This window comes from Thermobia domestica, chromosome 11, assembly GCF_964235325.1.
Source record: "Thermobia domestica chromosome 11, izTheDome1.hap1.1, whole genome shotgun sequence".
NCBI classification, from domain to species: Eukaryota; Metazoa; Arthropoda; class Insecta; order Zygentoma; family Lepismatidae; genus Thermobia; species Thermobia domestica.
Window position 1 is genome coordinate 116,458,332 of NC_137464.1, and position 26,812 is coordinate 116,485,143.

General features: G+C 35.3%; 1 protein-coding gene across 8 annotated transcripts in view; it reads left to right on the forward strand.

Moving 5' to 3' along the window:
- Positions 1-26,812, forward strand: part of LOC145664380 (uncharacterized) — a 161,255-nt gene that overhangs the window by 21,387 nt on the left and 113,056 nt on the right. For 7 of the 8 annotated variants that reach the window (XM_081731032.1, XM_081731035.1, XM_081731033.1 and 4 more), the window contains exon 4: positions 25,673-25,961. In XM_081731032.1, coding sequence (XP_081587158.1) covers positions 25,673-25,961 — 289 coding nt within the window. The remainder of the gene's footprint in view (positions 1-25,672; positions 25,962-26,812) is intronic. The other variant, XM_081731039.1, reaches the window with a different exon arrangement.

The window sequence follows — 26,812 nt, forward strand, 5'->3', positions numbered from 1 at the left end:
GTTTACATTCACTGGTGTAATGTATTTTACCGTAGCTTGTACCATTTGGAAGGTATTACATGTTCATTCCCTCCAGCCACTTTGCGAATAGACATTGCAGGTTAATATCAGTTACGCTTACGTTTTTGATCTTGACAAATCAAAACAATTTCTAACTGGTAAACTCCTTACAACATAGTTGTCATAATCTTATTACATTTCCATGAGTGATTGTTATTACTTCCATGTTATACTATAATAAGGAAGTATTGTATTACTGTCAAAATGCCTAATGTAGATCCAGATACGGCCAGATTTGGGTGAAGACCTACCATTTCCGTATTGACATCTGTGTGTCTGCATGTATATAAGTTCAGAGAATATTTCATCAACGATAACACATAAAAGATTGCATATACACACGGGGCCCTGCACAACTTTCTATTTGATTCAATATGAAGTGCTTGACATTTAATGATATATACAAGCTACGATAAAACTCAGTACACCAATGAAATTCCGAGAAAAGTTTACATTAATTTGATGCATCATTTGAACCTATTGCCATTTGAAAAACCGAAAGTTAAATCCAAGATGGCGGCCAAGGTGGGTAACATATGTCAGAGAAGGAGTACTTGATGCAATTTGTTCTGCATATGCCCATATTCATGTCCAGTGATATCTAAAGAAACTAAAAGCAACTTTGTGTTCGAGTGTTATAGTAGTGTATGATTGAATTCCGGATATATGAAGGCCCATAAATATGGAAATTACCGGTATGGGCCGCTTAAATTAGTACAATACACATTGGGCCACGGAGAACTTTGCATTTGAATCAATGTTACACGAATCCCGAGGGGACACTTCGCGAATGTACCTTGTCAGTCGGGAGTCACAGACTTGCGCACACTTATCTTCTTTATCAGCAAATGAGAGATAAGAGGTTGATTGACAGTATCTTTGGCCAGGATTGCGCACAGGATCGGAAAGCGACATTGCCAGATGATAAAAACAGAATTGGGCATAATATCTAATGAAGAAAAGAAAGTGAGATTTCTGGATGCTAAATCTAAATCTCAAATAATAGTTATTCGTACTTGGAAGGGAAACAATACCACCTACTTTTATTTGTAAAGACAAATTTCAGAGTATCACGAATCAAAATTATTCTAAACGATTCTATTGTAATATACATACACACACACATATATATATATAGTGGTTTTCAAAGCTAAACCAAGTTTTCTTATCAGCAGTAAAACTGTCATATGGTTGTTAGCGGCCACGTGCGGATTGTCAACCAGTTGGATGTTGACGGTATTACAAAAGCTTAGCCGCTCTCCCTGTCGCCAGGGTAAACAATGAAGTCTCGAACTATTCTTTCTGAGTGTTGCAAACCAATAAGCAGATACATAAAACCAGAATAACCATTTAAAATAGGGATAAAATACGTAGAGGTCATTCAACAAGTAATTTTCTCTCCTATTAATATAATAATAATAATAATAATAATAATAATAATAATAATAATAATAATAATAATAATTATATGATAGTTTTTACGTCGTTTCGGGCTATTGTGCATTTCCGGTAATGCTCGGAAAATAGAATAGATCCTGGACCGCACGTTGGACCGATATTGTATTTTTACCCATATGAATCGGGTTTCCCGATTGAACCGTATGAATAGGGATGACCTGATAATCCCGTTTTTATGAAAACAAGCTTAGTCTGTCATTATTGAAATGATGTGTTGTTTCACTTTATCATAACACAAATTGTTCTAATTATCATGTACGAACTCATAACGAGTCTATCGGGTCATACGGTCCAAACAGGCCAAACACGGGTCAAACGGGTTTATCAGGTCTAAGGATCGAGTAAACCAAACGCAATCGATATCGGGCGGGTACAGTTTACCCGAAAAGTTCAAGCACTAATTATAGGTTAAATTCATAAGGTTAAACTCAATACTTAACAGCTCTAATTGTTTGCATTTTTTTAGTTAGTTAGTTAGTTAGTTAGTTAGTTAGCCGACCAACGAACTTGCGGATACATAAATGTAAATGCTCAAATCTAAATTATTGCATTATATTATTGCAATGAGCATCAACGTGATTTACTATTAGGAGTTAGCGTGATACACTAATGTTAGTCTTTTATAAATATTATTATTATTATTATTATTATTTGTTTATGCCCTTCATGCAACTTAGAATCAATCTCACATAAAGAACTATATCAGGCCTAATTGAACATTATTTTCAAAATTCTCACATAAATAGATAAAATAAACAATTGGAACTTAACACTCCAAGCGTTCAAAACTTGTTCTCGTTTTCGTTTTCCTCAGTTTCTGAGGACGATTGATCTTTCTCGATGACAACATGATCTTTGTCTCCATCAAAAATATTTTGTAAGACACGATAACTTTATTCAATGTCCTGGGAAAACATTATTATTATTATTATTATTATTATTAATTATTATTATTATTATTATTATTATTATTATTATTATTATTATTATTATTATTAGTTTTTTAAAAAAAGAAATGATTAAAAAGGATTCTATTAAGTACCTAAATCCTCATATGTATTAATGTATGTAGGTTAATATCTGAGTAATAAAGCTATCATTATTACTTTCCTGTGTATAGTATCCTAATTTGTAGTTTGTTGAGTTTTTATACACGTGACGAATCACATTAGAAAGAAACTGATCAATTATATATTGACCTGTATAACTATATCTTAAAGTTAGAAATAATGTACTTACAAGCAGAGCAGATAAACAGGCAGAATCTTTATTAAGCCTATTACTAATATTACATATTATTATTAGCAATAATAATAATGATAACTAAATTCCTGGCGCAACAGCCTTTAGAAGGCCTGGACTGTGGGGTAATGTGTTTAGAGATCTGCACGGGCTCGAGCTACTATGATAACCGTAATAGCGTTAGCCATACTGAGAGCTTTATACAGTTCTACCTGAGTTGGAGCGGCAACGCCGGAATCTAGTTACAATGAAGGATTTATGGTAGGGACAAGTAAACCATTAGATCTTGACCTTCAAGGAAAAAAAATGGTTATGTTTTGTTGCGTACTATATATATATTTTTCTCTCCACGGAATGTTTCTGATGCTTTCTGTGATTTGATGGCAATTGCACCCGATGACTCAGGAAATCAGTTCTCTGATTATGTACTAGAAAACTACATCGAAGATAGCAGCACGTGAGTATTCCGATAATGTTCTAGTAGTATTTCTTAACTTGTAAACTTATTGAAGTTTTAATGTCCACTGGACGTGAGAAGACGTTAATGAACGAAGAGTAGTTAATACTTGCTGGTAACACAATGTGATCATCAAAATAGTAAAATTCTTGGAAAATTAACATTTCGTTTGAGTCTTAGTTAAAATAGAAATCGTTCTTTAATTTTTCTTCTTGTAATATCAAAACTTGTTCGTCATTTATCTATGTTCTTCACTACTTGTTCTACTACTTCTCTCCTAATTTTGATTTTTTTTCTGATGTGCTAGTCTTGTTATTATCAAGAAAAGAAGCTTTTACTCAAATGAAATAACAGTATTTTCTTATATCATTTTCACGTTTCCACCTGCTATGTGGGCTTCTGAGCCTTCAATTAGGCCACGGATGACAAATGGTCCAGAGGCCTTTCACAGACACTTCAACGAACAAATCTATGCAAGGTCTCCAGATATTCATCGAGTCGTAGAAGTTGCACTAGGGATCCAAACGGAGACGGACTTGAAATTTAATTCTGTAGCCAAAGGTGTACTGTGTCCTATAAGGAAAAAAGAAGTGTCTAGACAAGAATTTATTTCGAGGAACTTAAGAGACGCACAACGGACATAAGCATGGAAAGAATCAAATTTCTTAAATCCATTGGACATAGATTCCAAGGAAAGAAATTGTGAATGTAAAAGCTATTGTAAATTATTGTTGTAGAAGTAATTATATAAGCAAGTAAATTTTTGGCAAATTCATTATGTTGTTTTGATCTGGGTAACTCAAAAATAGTTTTCATTTTCATAACAATAAACATCTAAGTTTTGCAACGTTGTAAAAAAAACTGTGCGCAAACCTGGATTTTTGGATCTTGATCTGTACAACTGAAAAGTGTGCGCAATCTTGGATCTCAAGAGTGCGCAAGTCTGTTGCACCCTTTCAGTCTCCGTACAACTTGGAATCGCTTAACATTAGTTTTACGGGAAGAAAAAACGACATCATTTGGAACAACTTTCCAGTTTCGATCATCTGTATTTCCTCCTTATTTATTCGGTGTAAGGACCTCAAACTTATTTTGTTGGATCTTGCTTATCGAAAGGTTTTTAAAACTGCCTTACTGCCCCCAAAGTCTAAAATTCAGGGTGGGTGGGGGCGGATGCTCTCCTGCCCCATTGACGCCCCTATCTAGCGGCTGTCATATGAAACTATCCCACGGCCTTTAACGTGGTTTTAGTTATAATTATTGCGGACTCTTGACTGCGAAAATATTACGTTTGGAAATAGAATTCATTTGCTGAGCAAACCTGAACCTTATTGAAAATGGACTTGGATCCATAGTGCTCTGAACGCCTCAAATATTACTTTTCTTCAATGAATTATTGACTTAAAAAACAACCAATTACATAGGCTTGCAGAAAATATTCTAAAGTTAGCACAACATGAAGTGTGCTTCAAACTATCATTACTTTTCGAAAATGTATTATTTTAAGATAAATTTAATAGCATGAGTGTTCTGAAATAGTAATCAAATTTTTGCAATGAAAATTTACACCCGCCTCCATGAAACGCGATCTTAGCACCTAAGAGCATAATTAGGAAATTTTCAGAAGCAGTAACTCCGAAATGACTTGTTTTAAGGCTAAAGTAACCGCACAAGCGTATTTCTGGTAAAGTTCTAGCCTTAAAACACGTAACATGACTCCATTTGTATTTGAAATTTTGAATTCCAATCAAAGATGGCAGCCATGATGCTTGATAGCACTATCTGATGTGTCAGACCACTTAAAAGTTTCATCATTCTCCCTCAACCCGTTCTCAACGCACAAGGGTGGTGAGGACTTTTGTTTCACCATGCATATTGATAGATTGTGGGAAATCTCCACAGTAGGTAGATTTTAAAATCTACCTAAAAAGCTAATTACAACCAAGAAAGTACTTATGAGAATCACTGGCAATCGTAGGAATGAACCACTTCCGGTTTCAATAGTCATATCCATAGAACAGGAATTGTAACAGTAAGAAGCGGTTTTCTGCATTCTATTCAGCGTTCTAAAAATAGCTGCCATCTTCTGTCGTAGGCCTCTATTCAAACCGGAAGTGGTCGAAAATCAGAAACTTCCTGTTTTAACGTTGAGAGTTATAGAATAAATCTATAATAGATAACAAGAAGCTGTTTTCTGCAACCAGTTAAGCGTCCCAAAAATATACATTTCGTCTGTATTCTAATCCCTCTACTAAAATCGGAAGTGGAAGAAATATATTACCTTTTGGGGCTTCAATATTAATTGTGAAAATATTGCACTACAGAAACCTACTTTGTTTTATGAACTTTTTTTTACTTTGTTGAGTAGCCCTAACCTGTATTTTCTTTTAAAACATGAAATAAGTCAAACTGGACATCATACGTAAACTAGTTTTACAAATGATTTACCAGTAGAGCACAGATTATTTACCACTCTGCTCATTCAGTATTGTCTAAGCTTGACTAAGTCAAACGGAGTAGCCCGTCTGAACAAAGGATTATGGATTAGGAAAACTAATATATAACAGTGGAGTATACTGGTTTGATGGCTTGGGCTACCACTAACCTTTATGACACCTGTACAATATTATTATTATTATTATTATTATTATTATTATTATTATTATTATTATTATTATTATTATTATTATTATTATTATTATTATTATTATTATTATTAATCAATTTGTAATAATAATAATAATAATAATAATAATAATAATAATAATAATAATAATAATAATAATAGCTCTTCTTCTTTGGAGTAACGAGCAGTTGCTAGTTGGGAGTAGTTTCTCTTTAGTAACGCCTATGCTCTTCCTGCTGGTCTAAAACCTAGAGCCCGCTCCTTTGATGGACGTGGTCCCGGGACGATTTCTGGTGGAAGAGGTTGAACGATGGTTTAGATCCTACCTTAGACTGTTGCTCTGCATCTCCTGTAGCCTCGGTGCTACACCGGAAGGATGTCAGTGTAGCTCTGGGAACACTGCTTTCGAACAAATCAGCAAATAATAATAATAATAATAATAATAATAATAATAATAATAAAGAAGGAGAAAAACAAATGAAATAAAATCTTTCAGTTTTACCTCCCACGGTTATACTGGCTAGGCTAAAAGAGACGGTGATGATGGTGAGAAATGAATGAAATGGTGGAATGAAGAAAGTGGGAGGAAACGGGAGAACCCCGAGAAAACCCACGTACACGGTGTTTGTCCACCACAAAGTTCACTTAGCGTGAGCGGAAATCGAACCAGGGACCCCATGCACCAGAAGTGAACACTCTGCAACTGAACCACCGCGGCCTCTTATAAGAGAAAGAGTACAGATGAAGTGTAAAATCAAATTTTTGTGCTATATCAATCATTTCCATGTTGAACAAATATAGTTTTATTGAGAAAGTGTACAAATATATATAGAGTTAGGATGTTTTGAGGGGGCTCCAGACCCGTTGGACCCCGTTGGTGTGTCACTGTGTGCGAGTTATAAAGAACGCTGAAATAGGCGATTAGCAACAAAGGAGCCCAGTCTACAAGAGCTAAGATGTCCGACACAGTTCGCAAATACTCCCAAAATGCGTTGTCATTCTTGTATAACTTCATGTTACCTTCGCCCACGCCCAAAAGTGAATGCTGTATCAGTGAGCCACGCGGTCCTTTGTCGTTGAACAGGATCGTGTGAAAATACATAATGGAGAACGCATAAATGCGATTGGTATTTTGTTCAAGAGTTCAAGTTAAAATATTCTTCACGTCTAGCCGCGAAATACAAAGTGCATTTGCTCCAGAAGTGGTGAATGAACACACTACATTATATGGTATTGGTTTGTAAACTTTCGTGCCAGTGAAAACATTGAAAACTAAACCCCGCGTCCACCGACCAACAACATGTTCTGATGAGCTTCTTAGGATGACTGTGAAAGCAGATCTTCGGAAAAGTATTCCTAAAATTGTAAACGAATTTGATACAGATGATGACACTATTGTTTGAGGTTCCACACAATCAGCAAGTAGAAAAAGTTGGATTAATGACTACATGAGTTACATCTGCTAATATCGCCGTTAAAACGTATGCCATTCTTTGAGTATATGGAATAATCGAGAAGTTTTCCTGCATTAGATTGTGAAAAATAGATCTGCAATTGTAAACAATCAGGACTTTAGACAACAATCGAAAACGGTCAGGACAGTAGTTGGATCGTGATCACTTCAGGAACATATTTTCCAATACCACCACCCACCTGCAGAAGGTGCTGATACGATAATGTTTTATGGTGGAGGTGATAGATCATGTCTTTCTGTGTCGAGGAGAAATTATCACTGCGGATCGTTCAACGGCAAGAAAGTGGAAAGAAACGGGAGAATTCACGCACGCAAGGCTTGTTCACCACAAAAGCGCACTTGGCGCGAGCTTGGATTGAACTGAAGATCACACAAACCAGGGGTGAATGCTCCATCACTGAGTCACCACAACCCCCTGTCATTGAACAGAATCGTGAAGGTGCATCACGAAAGGCGCTTCGGCTAATAAATATCGAGGATCTTATAACTTTTACCATTGGTTTCTCAGTCCTCCTAAGATAATGTAAATTTTACTTCATGAACATCTAATGAAGTATGGTAGTCAACAACTAAAAATGCTCCAAATGTACACAGAAAAGCAATAGAAGTTGGATGATTGTTTCAATTTTACGCTTAATTTTAGATCAAGAGTAACGAACATTTTTTGGTAACATTGAAGGTTGTCGGCTCCAATTTGATCTTTGCGAACAGATGTGCTGCTCACAGGCAGGGATTTCCCTCCCCCCCTCTCAAGACCTTTTCCAATTCATTCTCGTTCTGCCTCCAGCACTTTGTAGAGAATATTTTCAATGATCTTATCTGGAACCACTATGCCATTTCTAAAAGAATTGAAAATAATTTAAAATACTGCTGCTATACCAACATTATCTAAAAAAAAATGAAGTATAAAATAAATGTAATTCGTGCTCTACTTCCACTAAACACCAATTGGTGCTTCTAGAAGTAATACAAATCTTTATTGAGATTTTAAATTCTGCGGACCCAAATATTAGTTCTTGCCCTTCCAGGGACACTTCCCAGTTACGGCGCTGTCATCTTCATAGCTATATACTGTTGGTAGCCATACACTCAGCAATTATATACAGCCTGCGGAAGAAAAATACACAAGTATGCTATGTACTTCATTATAGCAAAGGAGACAAACTTTCTAATAAACACGAGTCGTAAAACACCTTTCTTCAAAGCAAGATGGCACCTATACTGAGACGAACAATACTGTCTCGAGATGCGACTGAGATTCGATGTGTCGAGACGAGACAGAGATAAATTTATAATTCGAGACGATATCAACCCAGTCCAGGCCAAGAATACTATTGCAAGGAGTGTGTGTTCTGTATAAATCGATGTGTTTAGCAACCTTAGAAAATAATATAGAATTTCATTTTTCTAGAAACAACGGGCATAAAGTAAAATCTCGGAGATACCCTAGTATAATAATAGTGGCTATAAATTGACTCCATATCTGTTAAGATTCTACTATACTGTAGATAGAGTAACAGAAATTTTACTTTTTACATTTTTGCTTCATTCATACATAAAACTGAAACCTAGATAATATAAAATTGTTACATGGTTTTCCCGGGAGAATTCTGAACTTCTGGGGTATTTTTCATCAGCCTAACCTCTGGATTCATTCCTGTTTAGCTGTTGTACAAAGCTGCAAGTTAATGGTACATATTGATATGACGTATTCGACAATCTCTGCGTAATAATTCCAAGGGGATATTGCCACTTACGGAGTTAGCTACAAAATGTTTAGATGTGTTCTTCCTTTCGCGGGTTTGCGCAGGAAAGGAAAAAAGCGTTCATATTTTATCGTTAGTATGTACACTCATGTCATGTCCAAAATTATTGTCGCATGTGTATAAATATGTTGTTTTAGGAATATAATTTGATAACAAAATCGCCCGGTATTTCTTATAATGTTTGTATGTGTATAATCGGCAAAGACATGTATGTGGCAAATTTCATGTCAAAAGAGCAGTAAATAATAATAATAAAACGAAAATAAAACTTTCTATAAATAAATCCATATGATACAATACTAACATGAATGTATAAATGTTGCATGGAATAGGTTCACCACATCCCATAAACATAGGCACATAAATCCTGCTGAAATGTGATCTGGGCCCATTTCAGTAAAATTATTATTAGAGTCCCCAGTAATAATACATCTTTCTTAATGCTTTAAGTTGAGTTAAATATTATCCTCTCAATTTAACTCCTAAAGAATGGAATGGCCCCACGATGCTATTTCCAAAAGAACTGAAAATAATTTAATGCTGCTAATGCCCCATCATCATCTAAAAAAAAAAAAAAAAAAAAAAAACCACTAAGATGAAGTATAAAATAAATTTAACTCCCGCCCTACTTCCACTAAACACCAACTGGTGCTTCTAGAAGTAATACAGATCTTTATTGAGATTTTAAATTCTGGGAACCCACATATTAGTGCTTGCCCTTACAGGATGGAAATAACAGCTTTTGCGTCTGGACGAGCGGCCATTTTTGTTGAGGATCAAGATACAAAACCTATCAAAAAGAAAGGGAGTCAGAGTCAGAAATCAGTATTATGCCTACTAAAATATTGGAGGGGATGTATTATCAACTATACATTGCACAAGATTGGCACAAATGAATATGGATACATAAATGCTACATTAATTTTGTTCTAAATTGAAAACAATGGATCCAAATGTGCAAAAAAATGAATTATCTAACCTCCTCTCCATCATCATCCACTACATGGAAATCCATATCGTCGTCGTCCTCTGGTGCATCACCATTTTCTCGGTTTTCTATTCCTCGAAAACCTCTTTGTGAAACGTGAGCTTTGAGCTTCTTTCAATAGTCAAACCCTTCGTAACTACAACCGGAGTTAATTATACCTATCCGTATACATTTCTAAACTGAATGACTATATTTTGGAAGAGTTTGTAACCTTTTATGGACTAACATAGGGTGAATATTAATTTGCCAATTTTCTCAATATATGAATTTGAAATATAGCAAAACAAAACGTGCAAATGTTGAGTTTGAGCAAAACAGTGGCATAAAGAGAATCAGAAATGGTAAATAAGTGGCAAAAATTTTTAACATGTTGTACCAGAAGCATGTTATAATTTTGAATGATAATTGACACGAGACATTTTAAGAAAGAGGTTCTGCTGAAGCTGAAGAGACCGTTTAGAGAAGAACCTAATCCAACAATGTTCTGTTCAAAGTAAAGAGTTACCCTGAAATACAAAACAAACGACTTTTAACCATAGATAGTCCACTCACCTTGTCTTTTTGGCTACATTTCGTTTCCAGTTTTTCATGTGTCTTGTACGTTTTCTAGACAATTTTGGTATTGTCTGATAACAAAATTATGACCATCGCTGCTTAGAGTATCGTTTTCTTTCGACTTTGCGTGCATTTGTCTAGTAATTATTAAAGAAAAACAAATAAGCACAGAAAAATTTCACGAACAGTTAGGTTAAGACGTATAGTCTCTCTATTTTCAGTCCAGGGTGCGCGGTGGCTCAGTAGCAAAGCGTTCACCTCCGGTGCTTGGGGTCCCTGGTTCGATCCCAGTTCACGCCATGTGGACTTTGTGGTGGACAAACACCGTGCTCGTGGGTTTTCTCGGGGTTCTCCCGTTTCCTCCCACTTTCTTCATTCCACCATTTCGTTCATTTCTCATCATCACCGTCTCCTTTACCCTAACCGGCATAACTGTGGGACGTAAAACTAAAGATTTCATTTTCTTTTCTTTTTTTTTTTCAATTTTCAGTCCAATAATAATAATAATAATAAAAATAATGAAAGCACACACTTCAAATTCTGCCAAATAAAATTTCGAATGATTACGAAGAGTTGCAATAAATATTCAGATTACTAAACTAATTCTATACAGTACGAAACCTCAAATTGTTTGAAATACGTAATTAACCGGGTTTGATTCTGCTTTTCTCATTAGGTTATTTGCAGGTTTGGGATTTAACAGTTACTGAAACTGAATGTGGAAGAGGGATTTAACTGGTTTTGTATCTGTTGCCATGATGGATTTAACAAGTTTTGGCAATTGGCACAGGCCCGTATCCAGGGTGGGTCTAGGGGGGCCTGGCCCCCCCTAAATTTTCGCTGCCCTCCCTAAAATTTTTACGGTAGGCTTGCAAATGAACTATAATACGATGATAAACTATAGTATGGTTGGATTGGGCCCCCCTAACTTCAGCCCCCCCCCCTACATTTTTGGGCTGGCTACCGGCCTGAATTGGCACATATTTCAATCTCAATTTTCAACTAGTTAAAATGGCTTTTTCTACTGAATACTATTTGGAAATAATAGCTTTCCAACTATAGTTTCCAGAGCAACCACTATCGCTTTTTTTTTTTTTAAGTGAATTTAACGGGTTTTGCGATTGGCCTACTAATATAGGTATATATATCGACACGTTCTCTAACGATCCAAACGATTTATGGTATGGATTCCAAATCTTAAGAATAGATTTTATCTCAGCTTGAGTCTTCTATTAAAGTAAGAACTAGTACAACTTTCGGTTTCAACATTGATTCCTAAATATTAAAAATCGTAAGAGATGATGAGAAATCGTTTTTGATGAGAATTCAGTTTCCGATAAACAGGTTGAATGTCTCACATTATCACTCTATTGCTACCGGAAGTTATAAATATATTTCCGGTTTTAATATTGAATCTGCATAATTTGGAGATCTACAGTAATTTAACAATGTAAAAAGAAACTCACATGTAAGAGAACAAGGTATTAATGTTTTCATAACTTTGCTTACTGCACCGAACACCAGTAAACCTTAGTCAAGACGGACACCCAGCTGAATAAGGGGTTCAGCCGGATAGTTAGTAGACAACGTCCGCTTCATCGTATGGACTTCAGAAGCCGATAACCCACAAGGTTACTACTTATTATATGTCACTACGGTTAATGTTTTACACTGGCAACAGAATGCCGTGACTGGACCATAAAAACGAGTAGCATGGTACGATGCAGGGTTGGCAAAAACCATGTTTAAAAAAAATAAAAAAAGTATTTTTTGTTTTGTTTAAACCCGGTATTTTTGAGTTTAAACCAGGTTTTTTGTTTAAATAATTTGCTGTATGTATTTATATCATATGGAGAGAAATAAGTTTGTTTCATCTTGGTGTTATTGTGCAACTACCAGGTTATGCTGGAAGAGGTCACATAAGCTTAAAGTGGAATCAAACCTCTTCTGGGCTTACATCCGAGAGAAATTGTCCTCCATTTGAACTCGAAACCGGGACTAATTGACCACAAATGCGATATGTCTGCCGACTCACTCATGAAGGACTCCTGGTAAACATACGTTGTGCTGATCTTTAGGTACTTGTTAATGTAACTGTCAAGAGTCATTTCAGAAGGACAAAAAGATAACCAGTTGCACAAGTGAAACCATTATACAGAATTACATATGAACAATTTCAAAATGCTGCAGAGTACAGAAGAACTAATTTAGTCCAAGTTAGTTCATTACGACTTTTATTAGTCCAAGATAGAGAATTACAACAACAAGAAGAAATAGACTTAATTTCCATATCTGTAAGAAAAGTGAATAAAGATACGAATTATTTGATTCCACTTCGGCTCTGACCCATTTAGACATAAATAAATACCAAAGATACTTCTGATTTCAATAAATGCCTCTCGTGGGATTTGTATGAACCCTCCTCTCCCCCCCAAAACTACAGCATTTCGATGTATTTTATCAATAGTAAACATTACTAAAAGGAAACAATATTTAGAATTTTTCTTTGAAATTGCATAACAATAATAACGTACTATAAAAAAATCACAAAAGAAGCATTCATAAACTTATAAAAAATACAAAAGTTGCTTTTTTTTGTAGTATAATCTTTTTGAGTAATGAATGGGAAATTTAGGTCTGAATATAATACGAATAATATACGGGAGTGAAACGTGATAACCCATAAATGTGTATTCAAGATTTTACGAACACTTACACTTTTACGAACATTTTTCGTTTTTTGCTTTAAACCAGTTTTTTTAACAGCTGGTTTAAACCAGCAAATCCTGGTGCGATGAGTCTCGATTTCAATCTCATCACGCCGATAGTGATCTATAATTTAGTGCTAACCCAACGAAATCATGTCAGGTTGGAATTGTACAAGATAACGGAGACGATGTTGATTTATAGTGTTTTTCTGTAAGCAATGTTTTGGACCTTTGGTACTTACTATTCACCCGTATTGTATCGAAGTACGAAGATCACCAGAGTCAACTATATCTTTATTTCTGTCATACGAGTGGAAATGGAGTGTACCAGCAGGACAACCACCCTCGTAACAGATCCCGGTTGGCCACCATCTGTTTGGAGGAGCATTCAACTTCTTCCTGCTGCAACAACTACCGAGAAGCCCGGATTTCAATCTCATTGTGCATCTCAGAGACTTATGCTATGGGCATTCCCTGTAGTATGTGAAACGAGTGGAAATTCAGCTCAAAAGTTGTAATTTCAGAAGTAATAATAAGAAATGAAATATATTTTTCTTCTTTCTTTGTCAGTAACACATTGAGATGTTTGAATTGTGGAATTATCCAAAGAGCAATTTGTCAGCGGAGGAATGTCACAAATTACTCATTGCGATCACAATTGTCCATTGTTCAGTTATGAGCAAATTTAGAGATCTTTTGTCAGATCTAGCTCGAAATAGTTACAAATTTCATACAAATTGTAATTACAATAGAATCACAATCGGATCTCTTACATGCATTAGCAGTTTCAAAAAAGCGTTGAAACTGGAATGAAATCGTCTGAAAGATCAGCAAAATCTACAATAAAATAACTTTTGCACCTACATAAGAAGAAACACACAAACTATATTTCCTTTAACGTACCGATTAGCAGTACCATTTGACAATATCAGGTATTTGGAAACAAACTGCAAACTAAAAGTTACTTTTAAACAGCACTCACCTTTAAACAAAATTAATAACAGGTGTAACTTTTTCTGTTTCTCTCATCTCAAATATAGTCACACCATGTGGGGGCATTAATATTCTCAAAATGGAACGGAAAAGTAACTGTACAATTCTCGAAACACTTTTTCCGAAAGCAAATAGTCCTATTACAAATTAGTTATGGGAAAACTAATTTGTATTTCTCAGTTCTTCACATAGTAGGGAATATTTTTTTTCGAACAATTTCCCTCCAGTTTTATCTCCAGATTTTCTTTATAGTCCACCATTTTAGGCAAAACGAGGATTAGGCCAAACGAGTATCCTTATTTCGCCTAAAATGGCGGACATAAAGCTTATCTTTTATCTGTCATAAAAGTGTCAGATAATTGATTAGGCGAAACGAGGATTAGGCCAAACGATGCAAGATCCTTTCTTATTTCCTAACACTAAGCTTTCTTTTTCTTTTTCTTTGTTTTCTTTTATTGTTCATAAGTTGTTTTGTTCTTAGTAAATAAGAAAGAGATTCATTTGATGAGTATTGGTCTGCAAGTATGATGACAGCCTTAAGATTTGAACTCTGCAACATCTTAATATTTTATTCTGATGTCTGATAACTCCTATATGACATTAGTTATATAGCCTACTTTCTATTGAGGAACTAGGGCTACTAGTAGTCAAAGCCCACATTTAAATATCCGGGCTATTTTCTACTGACTTAGGCCTACTACTAGTCAAAGTCTATATTTTAATAAATCGTCATACCCAGCATACGTTTTTCTAAAGCAAAATGAGATATATCTGAGATACTTTCAGCCAGTGTGGAAAAAAATAACAAGGAGATATCCTTTCACCAAAGTTTCGTTTACCGATATTTCTGTGCTGCAAAATTTCCTGCACGAAAGTATCAGCACAGGGGAGGGAGTTGGATTGCTTTCTTCAGTAAGAGGAAGTAGTATTCTTTTGTTTGTCCAGATCTGTTTTCAGTTTATATTTTAATATTAAAAATCTACTTCATATTAATATTCAAAGTCTAGTTTCATTTCTGTCATATTTTCCGTCTGTCATTTTTCCGTTGCTTATTTATTTTATTTAGGTTTATTTTCCTTTGCAATTAAATTAGTTAATCTATAAATGTAATTACTTATCATTATTGTATTCTTTATTTCGTAAATTATCTTATAATACAAATATATTATTAGTGGTGAGCTTATGTCCGGGGAGCTTTTGTCCGCTTTTGCATTAACATAGGTCAGCTTAAATGCCGGTGAGCTTATGTTCGCGACCCGAAAATATACACCAAGTTTTGACATATAAATATTTTACATAGTGTATATTGAAATATTGTCTTCCATGTGGCCTACATGTGTAAACTTTCAACATGAGATTGATTTTACTAACTCCCTTCCCCCTTTTATACTTGATGAATTGCAACCTCAAACAACAGCATTATTCCTTAAGTAAAAGGAAGGCACATAGCACGTAACCGGACTCCGCTAGTCTACCGTAAGCTTTTCCATTGTCTCAAGATACTGAATCAACGCCGGAAAAGTACTTTAGCTCCCACTGGGAATTGAAACCAAGGCCTATGTGGGGATCCACAGGATTCAGATTCCTTCCCACAAAACTTCGCAAATCGACGAACATTTGTGAACTTTCTTACTATAAGTATACTTCTTTGTCATCGAAATGATTGACATAGCCTAACAATTTTAATATCTTTAGCTCTATCATGTTTAATAAGAGGCACTAATTAACAATTACTTGTCGTCTTTTCGGGTGTTGAATAACACAGGTTAAATACTACATATACGTATTAGACCTGCAAAAATCTTCGGATCCCTTCAAACAAAAAAAATTCTGGGCGCGTGCCTGGCGTGCTCTAAACATTCATTTATTTATGTAAAATATTTCAAATGCAGCTTCTAAGGCCAATTTACAACAGAATATTTTAACATCAATAATGAAAAAAGGAAAGGAGAAAATCAGGCAGGATTTATGATTAAAGATAACATCCCGACATTTACTTTGTGAAACAACGAAAAAAGCTGGTAAAACCGGTCAGGGTAGCAGGCGACAAGCTTTGAACCCAGGATCTCCCTTTTGCGAAGGAAGAACGCTAGACATAATAATAATAATAATAATAATAATAATAATAATAATAATAATATAGTTTGATTCAATATAGTGAACAAATTGGGGATGTGCCTGGATTAAGAATCAGCAAACAACGGTGAAATATCCCAAAAATAATACAGATTGATAGCCAATGACGTGGCCATGCATCACACAATTTCCTAGCTATTTTGTGGGCTTTGTTTTAATAATAATAATAATATGATTTTCACAGGCTTGCGCCCACCATTCATGGAACAGTTCTTACATAAATTAATCCTACTCTTGTTGTGGACAGCGAAGAGCGCTATGTAAACAAAGCAAGATGAAGAATGAAAGAGATAGTCTATTTTCCCTCCCCTTTGCTACTTTTGTCTCACTCTGTGCTTCCCCCTCACCCTGCTATCCCCTTCCACCTGCCTCTTTCCTTGTATGTGACTGACTTCCTCCTATGATATTCACAGAAATCGATCTCTTTTTTCTCCCTGTCTCTACTTCATATTTGCAATAACGACATATGAAAGTGAAATATTCATTCTGCTTCACCACCTGAAGAACGAAATTCAATGTCACCCTCTGAAGAACAATACAATAGATACCATGTCCGAGGAACTATCCAAAGATCTGATAAGATCTGTAACTGATGAACACAATACCTTTACCAAACCTGTCTGATCAACTGTGTTACTCATGTGGCAAATAGTATTTGTAACGAAATAGCTTCTGTTCCACACATTTTCGTTCCATTAGATACCCGCAGAGGAAAGAATCTCATTCAGCTGGTACCAGTTGTTGATTTTCTCCCACCAAGCGTGAATGGAATACCCGAAACAGATTTGTTCCTTCAATTAGTTACGGTACAATAACGTTACATGCTCGAATAACGTTACGGTGTCGTAACAAAAATTGGTGTTATACCTTGTACCTACCTACATTAAATAACCAATAATTTTGTTACAGAGAACTATTTTCGTTACGTTACAGTTACGTTAAGTTATCCACCCCTGTGCTCGACACGACTAATTATGCGATGCCATGTGTGAGTTTTAGATAAATAAGGACTTTACTATTACCGTGTTAATACCAATAGATAATAGAATTTACTTAGCAAATTTAGAGGAATCCGATATAATGTTAAAATCATTTGTAATTAATCTTAATTCAAACGTAACGTTACATATGATTATAGTGCGCAGATATAGAATAACCTCACCATCTAGAGGCTTGCATTAATAATAAAAACATTTCAACACAAATAACATTAATAGTTAACACGCAAAAACAAAATCAAACATGTATTTGAACTAATGGCACGACTTCAGCAAATGGGGGCCACTCACACAACATAACAGGAACAATAACAACAATAATGTGAAGTACCGTAGGAACAATAACAACAATAATGTGAAGTACCGTAAAAGGGTACGTTACAATGCATTTTAAAAGACATTTTTTCTCTCTTGACTTGCCACAAGTTAGCAACAGAGAAAGGAAATACGTAAAACCTTCTGAAGGTGATTAATGTTGCTTTTGCTGCGCAATTTTGTAGGAAGTTTACTTGTCGAAGGTTACTCATAGTCATCCTACAGGATACATAATCATGATTTTGGCAACGTGACACCGCATTAATATGTTGAAATTGGTTAAATAGTTAAGAATCTATAGATAAGTCTAGAAATCATGCTATTAAATTCTTCCGGCTGTGACAGTACACGTGTGTACATGTATGTCACGCCACGTATCTTGGGTGCGGCAGTCTCTAAGAGCCAATCAGAATGCAAAAGAGCAACAAGTTTCCATATTTGTGGATCTGACAAAAAGAAAATATTGACTGATATGAGGATATGGTGTGTCCCTCGTAAAATTATAAAAAGGAACCTCAAGGTCTCAATGATTGATTCGGATTCGGACGCCCAGAGACGCAAAGATTAGGAGCATCGAAATTCAGACATTCGGGACGCCAAGTTGCAAAGTGTTAGAAGACTTCTAATACAAGGTATGTACAAGCACTTGTTGCAATATTAATTTCAAGTGAAGAAATGTCATGCAGTACTATAAAATGATTCATCAGCCTATAGTAAAACTTTCAAGATTGAGAACTGAAAGTCGCATATTCGTATTTCATCTTCCATCTATAATAACTTAAATACTTGAATGTCCAACCTGTTAATCAATCTATATTAATGTGCTTAACTATCAATGAACTAGCAGATATCAAATCACCTTTATTGAATAATTCAACTAAATGTTGTTGTATATTTCATTCAGTTATGTAATAAACTTAAATATTTTAAATTTTATGTTGTCATTTCCCCTAGGTTAAACCACTTTTCCCATGAAAATCATGGTGTAATTAATTATAATACTTTTGTGACACCCGCTAACTTATGGCGCAAGCAGATCTCATCTTTATGGTGGAATAAAACGAGCTAAGTAAAAAAAAAAAAAAGTCTGCACATCGTCACATGAATTTATGCCGAAGACTGCTCCTGGTCCCTTCATTGGTCATGATAATCAAAATCTGCGTAGAAGTCGGATAACATTTTCTTTTTTTCTTTCTTTTTTTTTTATTTTCTGGCACTAGAGTGTAACCTGAATTATTCTATTAAAAACTAACTGGCTAGTTAAAACATAATAGAAAGAGTACATCAATATATTTACAGTAATATTAAATTTGACTGTATTCAGTGAAGTGCTTTGTAAACGTGTCGGCGTACTTTTTCTGTTTGTATTTTAACAATTATGTTTTGTGAGTAGTAAGAACGGGTTTATCTATTCACTTAATTTTCAGTAGAATGATTCGTGTTACAATGCAATGTTAGAAAGTAATATAAAACCGTAAGCTTTTAGACATCTATGTTCATTTTAAGTATTATGACCGACGAACGGAACAGGAGCGGCTCTCGGGATGGGCTTCATCATGTTACATATTACCACTTAATACAAGTTACTTAATATATTACACATACAAAAATAATCAAAACCGGTTCTTTATTACATATTGATCAACTTGATCAATAATGGCCTTATAAAGAAATGTAATCGATCTCTTTAAATATTACAGCAGATAAATACGTGTCTGAGTATAGATGAAGAAGCAAGTTATCATTACTTTTTTCAACGGAGCAAGAAATATTTATTCCATATTTGCTTATCTTATAGAAAGCTTAATGTATATAACATGTACAGTCAGAAACAATATTAGGTATAGTTTGGAGCTATCATTTCTTATACTTAATATTACTTCTGACCGTATTATTTAATTTTATTAATTTTTACAGCGTTGATAAGGAATTATTTCTGCTTAATTGACTTTTATCTACATTATATTTTATATTAGAGGTTTAATTACTATTATTATTCCACCGTAATGTAGTGCTCCGATACCATACAATGTGCTGTATTTTTGCCAACTAGCTGTTCTCGGCACTGAAATAATAATAATAATAATAATAATAATAATAATAATAATAATAATAATAATAATAATAATAATAATAATAATAATAATAATAATAATAATGATGATGATGATGATGATGATGATGATGATGATGATGATGATGATGATGATGATGATGATGATGATGATGATGATGATGATGATGATGATGATGATGATGATGATGATGATGATGATGATGATGATGATGATGATGATGATGATGATGATGATGATGATGATGATGATGATGATGATGATGATGATGATGATGATGATGATGATGATGATGATGATGATGATGATGATGATGATGATGATGATGATGATGATGATGATGATGATGATGATGATGATGATGATGATGATGATGATGATGATGATGATGATGATGATGATGATGATGATGATGATGATGATGATGATGGTGGTGGTGGTGGTGGTGGTGGTGGTGGTGGTGGTGGTGGTGGTGGTGGTGGTGGTGGTGGTGGTTATTATTATTATTATTATTATTATTATTAGTATTATTATTTTTTTTTTGAGTTTTACGTCCGACGGTTATGCCGGTTAGGCTAAACGAGATGGTGATAATGGTGGAATGAAGAAAGTGGGAGGAAACGGGAGAACCACGAGAAAACCCACGCACACGGTGTTTGTCCACCACAAAGTTCACTTGGCGGGAGCAGGGTTGGAACCCGAGACCCCTAGCACCAGAGGTGAACGCTCTACCACTGAGCCACCGCGGCCCCATGATGATGATGATGATTATTATTATTATTATATGCATTTAGAGAGTGAAGAATTTTCTTGAACTACGTTTTAAATTTTTTTTATCTTTAAAAGGTTACTGGAAAGCAAGAATGTAAAACCATGTACAATTGGGCGGAAGTTCATGTGGTTCGGATTCCACGTTAATCAGTAGCTCCCGTCTCATATAGCCTCGCTACTGAAAGTCACGTTAAATTCAAAGTCAACTCAACTTCTAATTGAAAATAAATAATTAGAAAATTATTACTGATAATAAAAATTAACATTTATTTATATATTAGGTATTTTACATTCGTCTTTATGACCCTTGCAATGCACTAAATGTTATATCTAGATATTAAATAATTTTCAAGATACATCTTTAGCACAAAGGAAATCAAAAGTAAATGAATAACATGTTTCTTTTTAAAGATTTTTTTAAAGATTTTTTTTAGAAAATGAAAGTAGAGAAAGAAATCAGTCTTCCTTAAAAAGCTTTCATTCGAAAATATGGAAGTCAAGATTGGTCTTGATCATTATAAACTTTATTGTCCCTACTGAAAGAGAGAAACTTAATATTTGAGAAATTCTTACGTAGAATGAAATTGTGATGTGAAAAGAATAACGGGAACCGAGAAATAGTTCTTTTATTTGGGAATACGTAGCTCTTCTACTTCAGATAAACAAGGCGGAGAATGAACAAAATACAGGGACCCTTTTACCTTTTTACTACAGGGAATGCAGTTCTTTTGTCACTTGTAAAAAAAGGCAGAATCTACCTAGGTATTTCGCTTCCTACTCAGTTTGAAAGCAGAACTCACTGTCAGCTGTCTTATCTAGCCCAATCTGATTATTGGAATTCTACTGTAATAGGTAGTACAACCATATTTCGCACTTTTCCACTTAAACTGGTGTGCTGTTTTTCATTCAGACAAGAATATACCTATCTGTCACCTTATCATTGTGCCCCGCTCACGCTGGTTAGGGTAAGGCAAAACCTGCATTACACGGAAAAAAATGAAATCTTTAGTTTAACGTTCAGTTATCTCCTTTAGACTAAAATAGACAAATGAATAATGAAAGTGAATGATTGTGAAAGTAAATTTTGTTCTCTCCCATCGGGAATCGATCCCAGGGCCATGTGTACCAAAGACCAGCGGCCTACCTGTATTATAGGTTTGTCATCCTCGCTGGTGTAGTGGCTGACGTTCGTAACTTTGGTGTACGAGCTCCCGGATTCTTTTCCCTGGTGGAAGGGCATCGAACGCACTACAATGATTCAGATCTCATTTTAAACTGTAGATCCCGTCATATGTAGCCTTGCTGCTGGAAAAGGATGTAAATACTAATCAATCAATGCATTATAGGTTTGATCTTTCAAGAGACACGTCAGTTCAGTTGAGAGGAAGCGCTTTTATTTTCTTTTTTCAGGGGCGACTCTGAGATGTACTCACAGTCACGTACCTTCCGAAATACGAAGAAAAATAATTACGAAAAAATATGGATATATTTTTCCTGTATATGAATGAGGAACGACCGAAGAAAAAAATAGTTATTTTAATTCGGAGTCTGCAACTCTGATGTTTATGAGCTATTTAAGAACAGTCTAAGTCGTGATAGTTGATTTTACTCTGTGTTCACGTGTTCTGGCATGGCTCTTTCTAGCAATCGCCTGTCTCACAGAAGAGCCCTTTAAACGATTGCGCTTACGTACAATGGAATCACACATTTGTCGTGACGGATAAAAATAATCCGTTTCGGTTTGCAGACGGGACCCCGGGAGAAAAGGAAATAGGGCTCTGTGGCTGTGGTAACTCACTCAACCCGAACAAAGTGAGATAGCTTTGTTCTACTTCTCGTACACTCACAAAAGAACGACTTATACCAAATATGAGAATAATCCACAGTAGATTTTGAATCATTGTTTGTTTCTTACTCTTATATTCAAATTATTATAAAGGAGAAAAATACTATTTTAGTGCACGTTAGAATTTCGGAATTTTATACCACCTGATGTATGTTTACGTATTTTATTTTCTTAGCAAGGATTTAGGGAACGAATGATATTGTAAGTTATGTGACGCTACTTATCAACTACTAGCCAGCCACGTGCTACTTATCAACAAAAGCAGACTACACTTTACCTCATGTCACATGTCAACGAAGTATGAAGACGTCATTCTACAGCCGAGGATCAACAGCGGTCTTCAAACATACTATATAAATGGAGAACCAACAGGCACTTCTAGGTCAGTCTATCCCGAAATTGACCACTTACCACCTCTCCTACTCTGTTTGGCTGCTCTGGGCCGTGGAATGCATCCTATATCTTTTACTCTGTTCGGCTGCTTCGGGCCCAGGGATACCTTCACAACCACATTCTGTTCAGCTGCTCTGGATCGTGGAGTGCTCCTTTAAATGGCCCCCGCTCTGTTCGGCTGCTCTGGGTCGTGGAGGACTTAAGTTAACCCATTTTGTTCGGCTGAATTGGACCGTGGAGCGTCCTTACGAAAAATCTCACCTGAACCATCAAGTTGGAGAAGACAGAAATTAATTACTCAACCGCGTCTCTGGGTACTAACATTTATTGAACTTAGAAAACATTAAAGATTTCATATATTGTCTGCCCTACCATCCGTGTACCACAAAACTTGCAATATTCTTGATTTAGCGCTGAAATGTGGTTGTGAAAGCGAACATGCAAAGCCACAGACAAATACGTAAGGGTTCCGCTTGTAATTCAGAATTATAAAATAATAATAATAATAATAATAATAAAAAAGTTAATTGTCAAGTCATGTAGGGTAGGTTTAAAGCGGACAAAACCCGCGGGAGGACAGTAAATTCTGTTCCTGGTTGACTTAGGGAACTTCATGCATATTTTAAAGCTTCTTCATGCGCTTTTTTTTTTTTTTTTTTTTTGGTGTGTTTGTGTGTGTAAACTCGACTTCGGCATGGTATATTGGTACGATTCCCGATAGGAACACACGTGATTTAGAGTCTTAGTTAAACAGTCGATCTACTTCTTTGTGCTAAAAATGAATGGCCGAATGAATTACTCATTTGCTTTAGAAACGATAAGGATTGAATACATACTTGTTTCAATGCATCATAAGAATATTATTGGTCTGTATTTTAGAAGTAAATACATAAATATATGATAAACAGAGCTAGTTAAATTTTCACTGTTACTTAGTTTGTGTTAATGGGTATGTAACCGAATGATTTTTACAAAATCGATTGAAAGAGGGGCATGATGGCTCAGTGGTAGAGCGCTCATTTCAAGTTCGCGGATTCCTACCCACGGGAGTTTGTATTGGACAATATCATATCCGTGAGTTTTCTGTGGGTTTTCCTGTTTCCTCCCGCATTCTCCACCAATCATTTCATAATTCACTTTCATTAATTTATTCATCTCTTGTGGGCTAAAGGGTAGTACCATGAGATGCGAAACTAGAAATTTCATTTTATTTACAGAATCGATTGAGAAAATTCAATTAAAGAAATAGGTTGAGTTGTGTTGCAACATCAATTGTTTTCGTCTTTTGGGATAACTAGAATTCATTGTGCTGAATAAAGTAGGTAAAGTTAAGTTAAATAATTCTTTATGTGAAAGATCAGTGGAGGTCCCAAAGGCAGGGAATGATTTTGCGATGCAGAAAGGGGAGGAAGAGGTGCAAAGCCAGTTTCACGGCCATTGTCGATGTAACTTCTGTGTTAGAACGCTAGAACCGTCACTGTTCTTGGTAATGCGTGTTTTGTAAGACACATGAGGCTGGAAGACTATTTTGTGGATGCGAATAGAAGAAAAGACTTAAAAAGTCAATGTAGAGTGGGTGACTACAATGATGATGTGATGTGGCCAAAGCGCTTGCATGTCTGCATAGCGATTAGAACATCAGTTTTAATAAAACATGTTTGTATGAGATGATTGTATTGTTCCATGTTAGCGAAGTTCACATGATGTTATTGTGGCTGAAACTGTGTTTAGATCTTTCTCTTAAATGTAGAGCGATAGGTTGAAAGAAGGTGGGCTAGACGGAGGCATATCTCGAGCCAAAAATACCTCGAAAAGTGTTTTGTCACACGTATGATGTAATAAATTCTTACAGACAGATATTGTGTCGCGAGGCCAAGGAACTAAGGTCATTCAAATGGTACCAAATCCCCAAGACGACCGCTATGTGGCTCTTAACTGCTATACCCCGCTCCACCTTATCCGGCTACCAACTATCTTCAGAGTTCATTGCACATAAAGGTGACTCTGCACTGTCTCGGAGCCTGCACAAAAGATCTCTTTTTTCAGGGAAGGCCTGTATGCCCATAATTTCCAGCACAAACAAGACTCAGTCTGCATGTGGTGTCGTGAATATTGTGAATGCTTCCAGGTTTACAGGGTAGTCAAGGTTCAGCCTATAGACTGGTGCTCAACATCTACTCATCGTGTGACAACTGAATACAAGATTTCAGTCGTCGAACATTAGAAAAAGGAATCGCTATAACAGTGATGGTTTGCTGGTGTGCGGCGGCATTATGATCGATATCCGCATCAAATCCACATCGTTGAGGCTGGTTCTGTGATTGCTCGGAGATATAATGAAGCAGTGTGTGCGGCAGTTTCAGGATGCTGTTGATTCCAAATTCATTTTCGTGCTCGTCCACATAGAATTACTAACTTCTTTTTACCGCTGTTTTTTCTTGCTTACACATTAAGAAATATCAATATTCCACATAAAAAATCCACACGGCAGTCTTCTTCAGGATCATTTTTTTTTTTTTTTAACCTGGATACCTATCAACTCACGTTTTTGTGTCTACTTTTTTGCATTATGTTATAAAGAAAATTAAGACACCACAGTATCCAGAAAAAGCTGGATTCCATTAGTAATTATCCGAACTTGCTAGTTTGTTTAAATACAATGGGTACGTAATATAATTTCATTTAAAGATAAAAGAGAAATGGTAAGAGAAAATAGTTAAAAAAATCAGCATGCCTTAATTAAAAAGTTTGACCAATTAAAGAAATATTAAGATTAGCGTTATTGGTCTCATTTTTTTATTTTCTTTTAAGGTCTTTGAGGAAAAAGATTCGAGCTGAAGAACTACTAAAGACGTCATCGCTTCCACCTTCAATGGCAGCTAGAGAGCGACTTGCTAAAGCCAACTCGCGTTTAGAAACTGAAGAACAAAAAAGACCAAAGTCTAAACGGAAAAAGGTCAAAATTCCGAACTACAGACGTTCTCATGAAAGACTAAGAAGGGATTTGGAAGCAAGGCTATGTGAAAACGTAACGACTGTGCCAAGACCTTTTTATTTAAAGACTGCTGAATTGAGTGCTAGAAAGGTAATTTATAACGCTGTAAGTTTTATATATCGAAATGTAGTTCATAACGCTGTGAACTTTATATATTGTAATGTAGTTTATTATGTGTACAGTTTAATCTTTTTTTTTTTTTTTTTTTTTTTTTGTATATCTTCCTTGGCTCAGAAATTAATTTAAAGTATTATAAAATGTTCGTTAAAATACTTAATGAAAATTAATTTGAAATTAAATTTTTCGTAAAATTTATAGAATATAAAGTTTCAAAGGCTGGTATAATATTGACAGAGGAGCATAAGATAAATGTTGAATAATGAAGTATAGGTAGTATTTTCCTAAAGCTAAAATTCGTCTCTTTTGATTCGGACATCCGTTGCAGATTAACAGGATCATTGATATAAGTTACCGTACTCTTATGACGAAGTAATGATGAGCTTCATTTTATCCTATATTATTCTGTACTATATACATGTCACGTAATTTCGTGACTTGCATTATAAGGTAGGCATTTCACAGCTACTCCAGTTACTCTGTCTCTAAATGATCGTGTTCGATAAGGTTCAAGTCGGAGAATTGAGCGAGACAAAGGAACTGCTGAAGTTGATCCTGATGCTCCTTAAATCATATCTGAGTAGATTTTGCTGTGTATATTGAGAAATTGCCATCACGGGGTACTGCTTCAACCATTGAATACATCTAGTAACCTAAAATCACGACGATTAATCTTTTAAGGGCAATCACAAAACCATAGGAATACTATGAATTTACAACTGATCCAAAGTTACATATTTTTTTTACTCGAGTGTACAATGTATTTTAACTAGCAATTATTTCGTGGTAACATTTCTCATTTTGTCTGAAAAACGCAGAAGCTAAATCATTAATTCTCT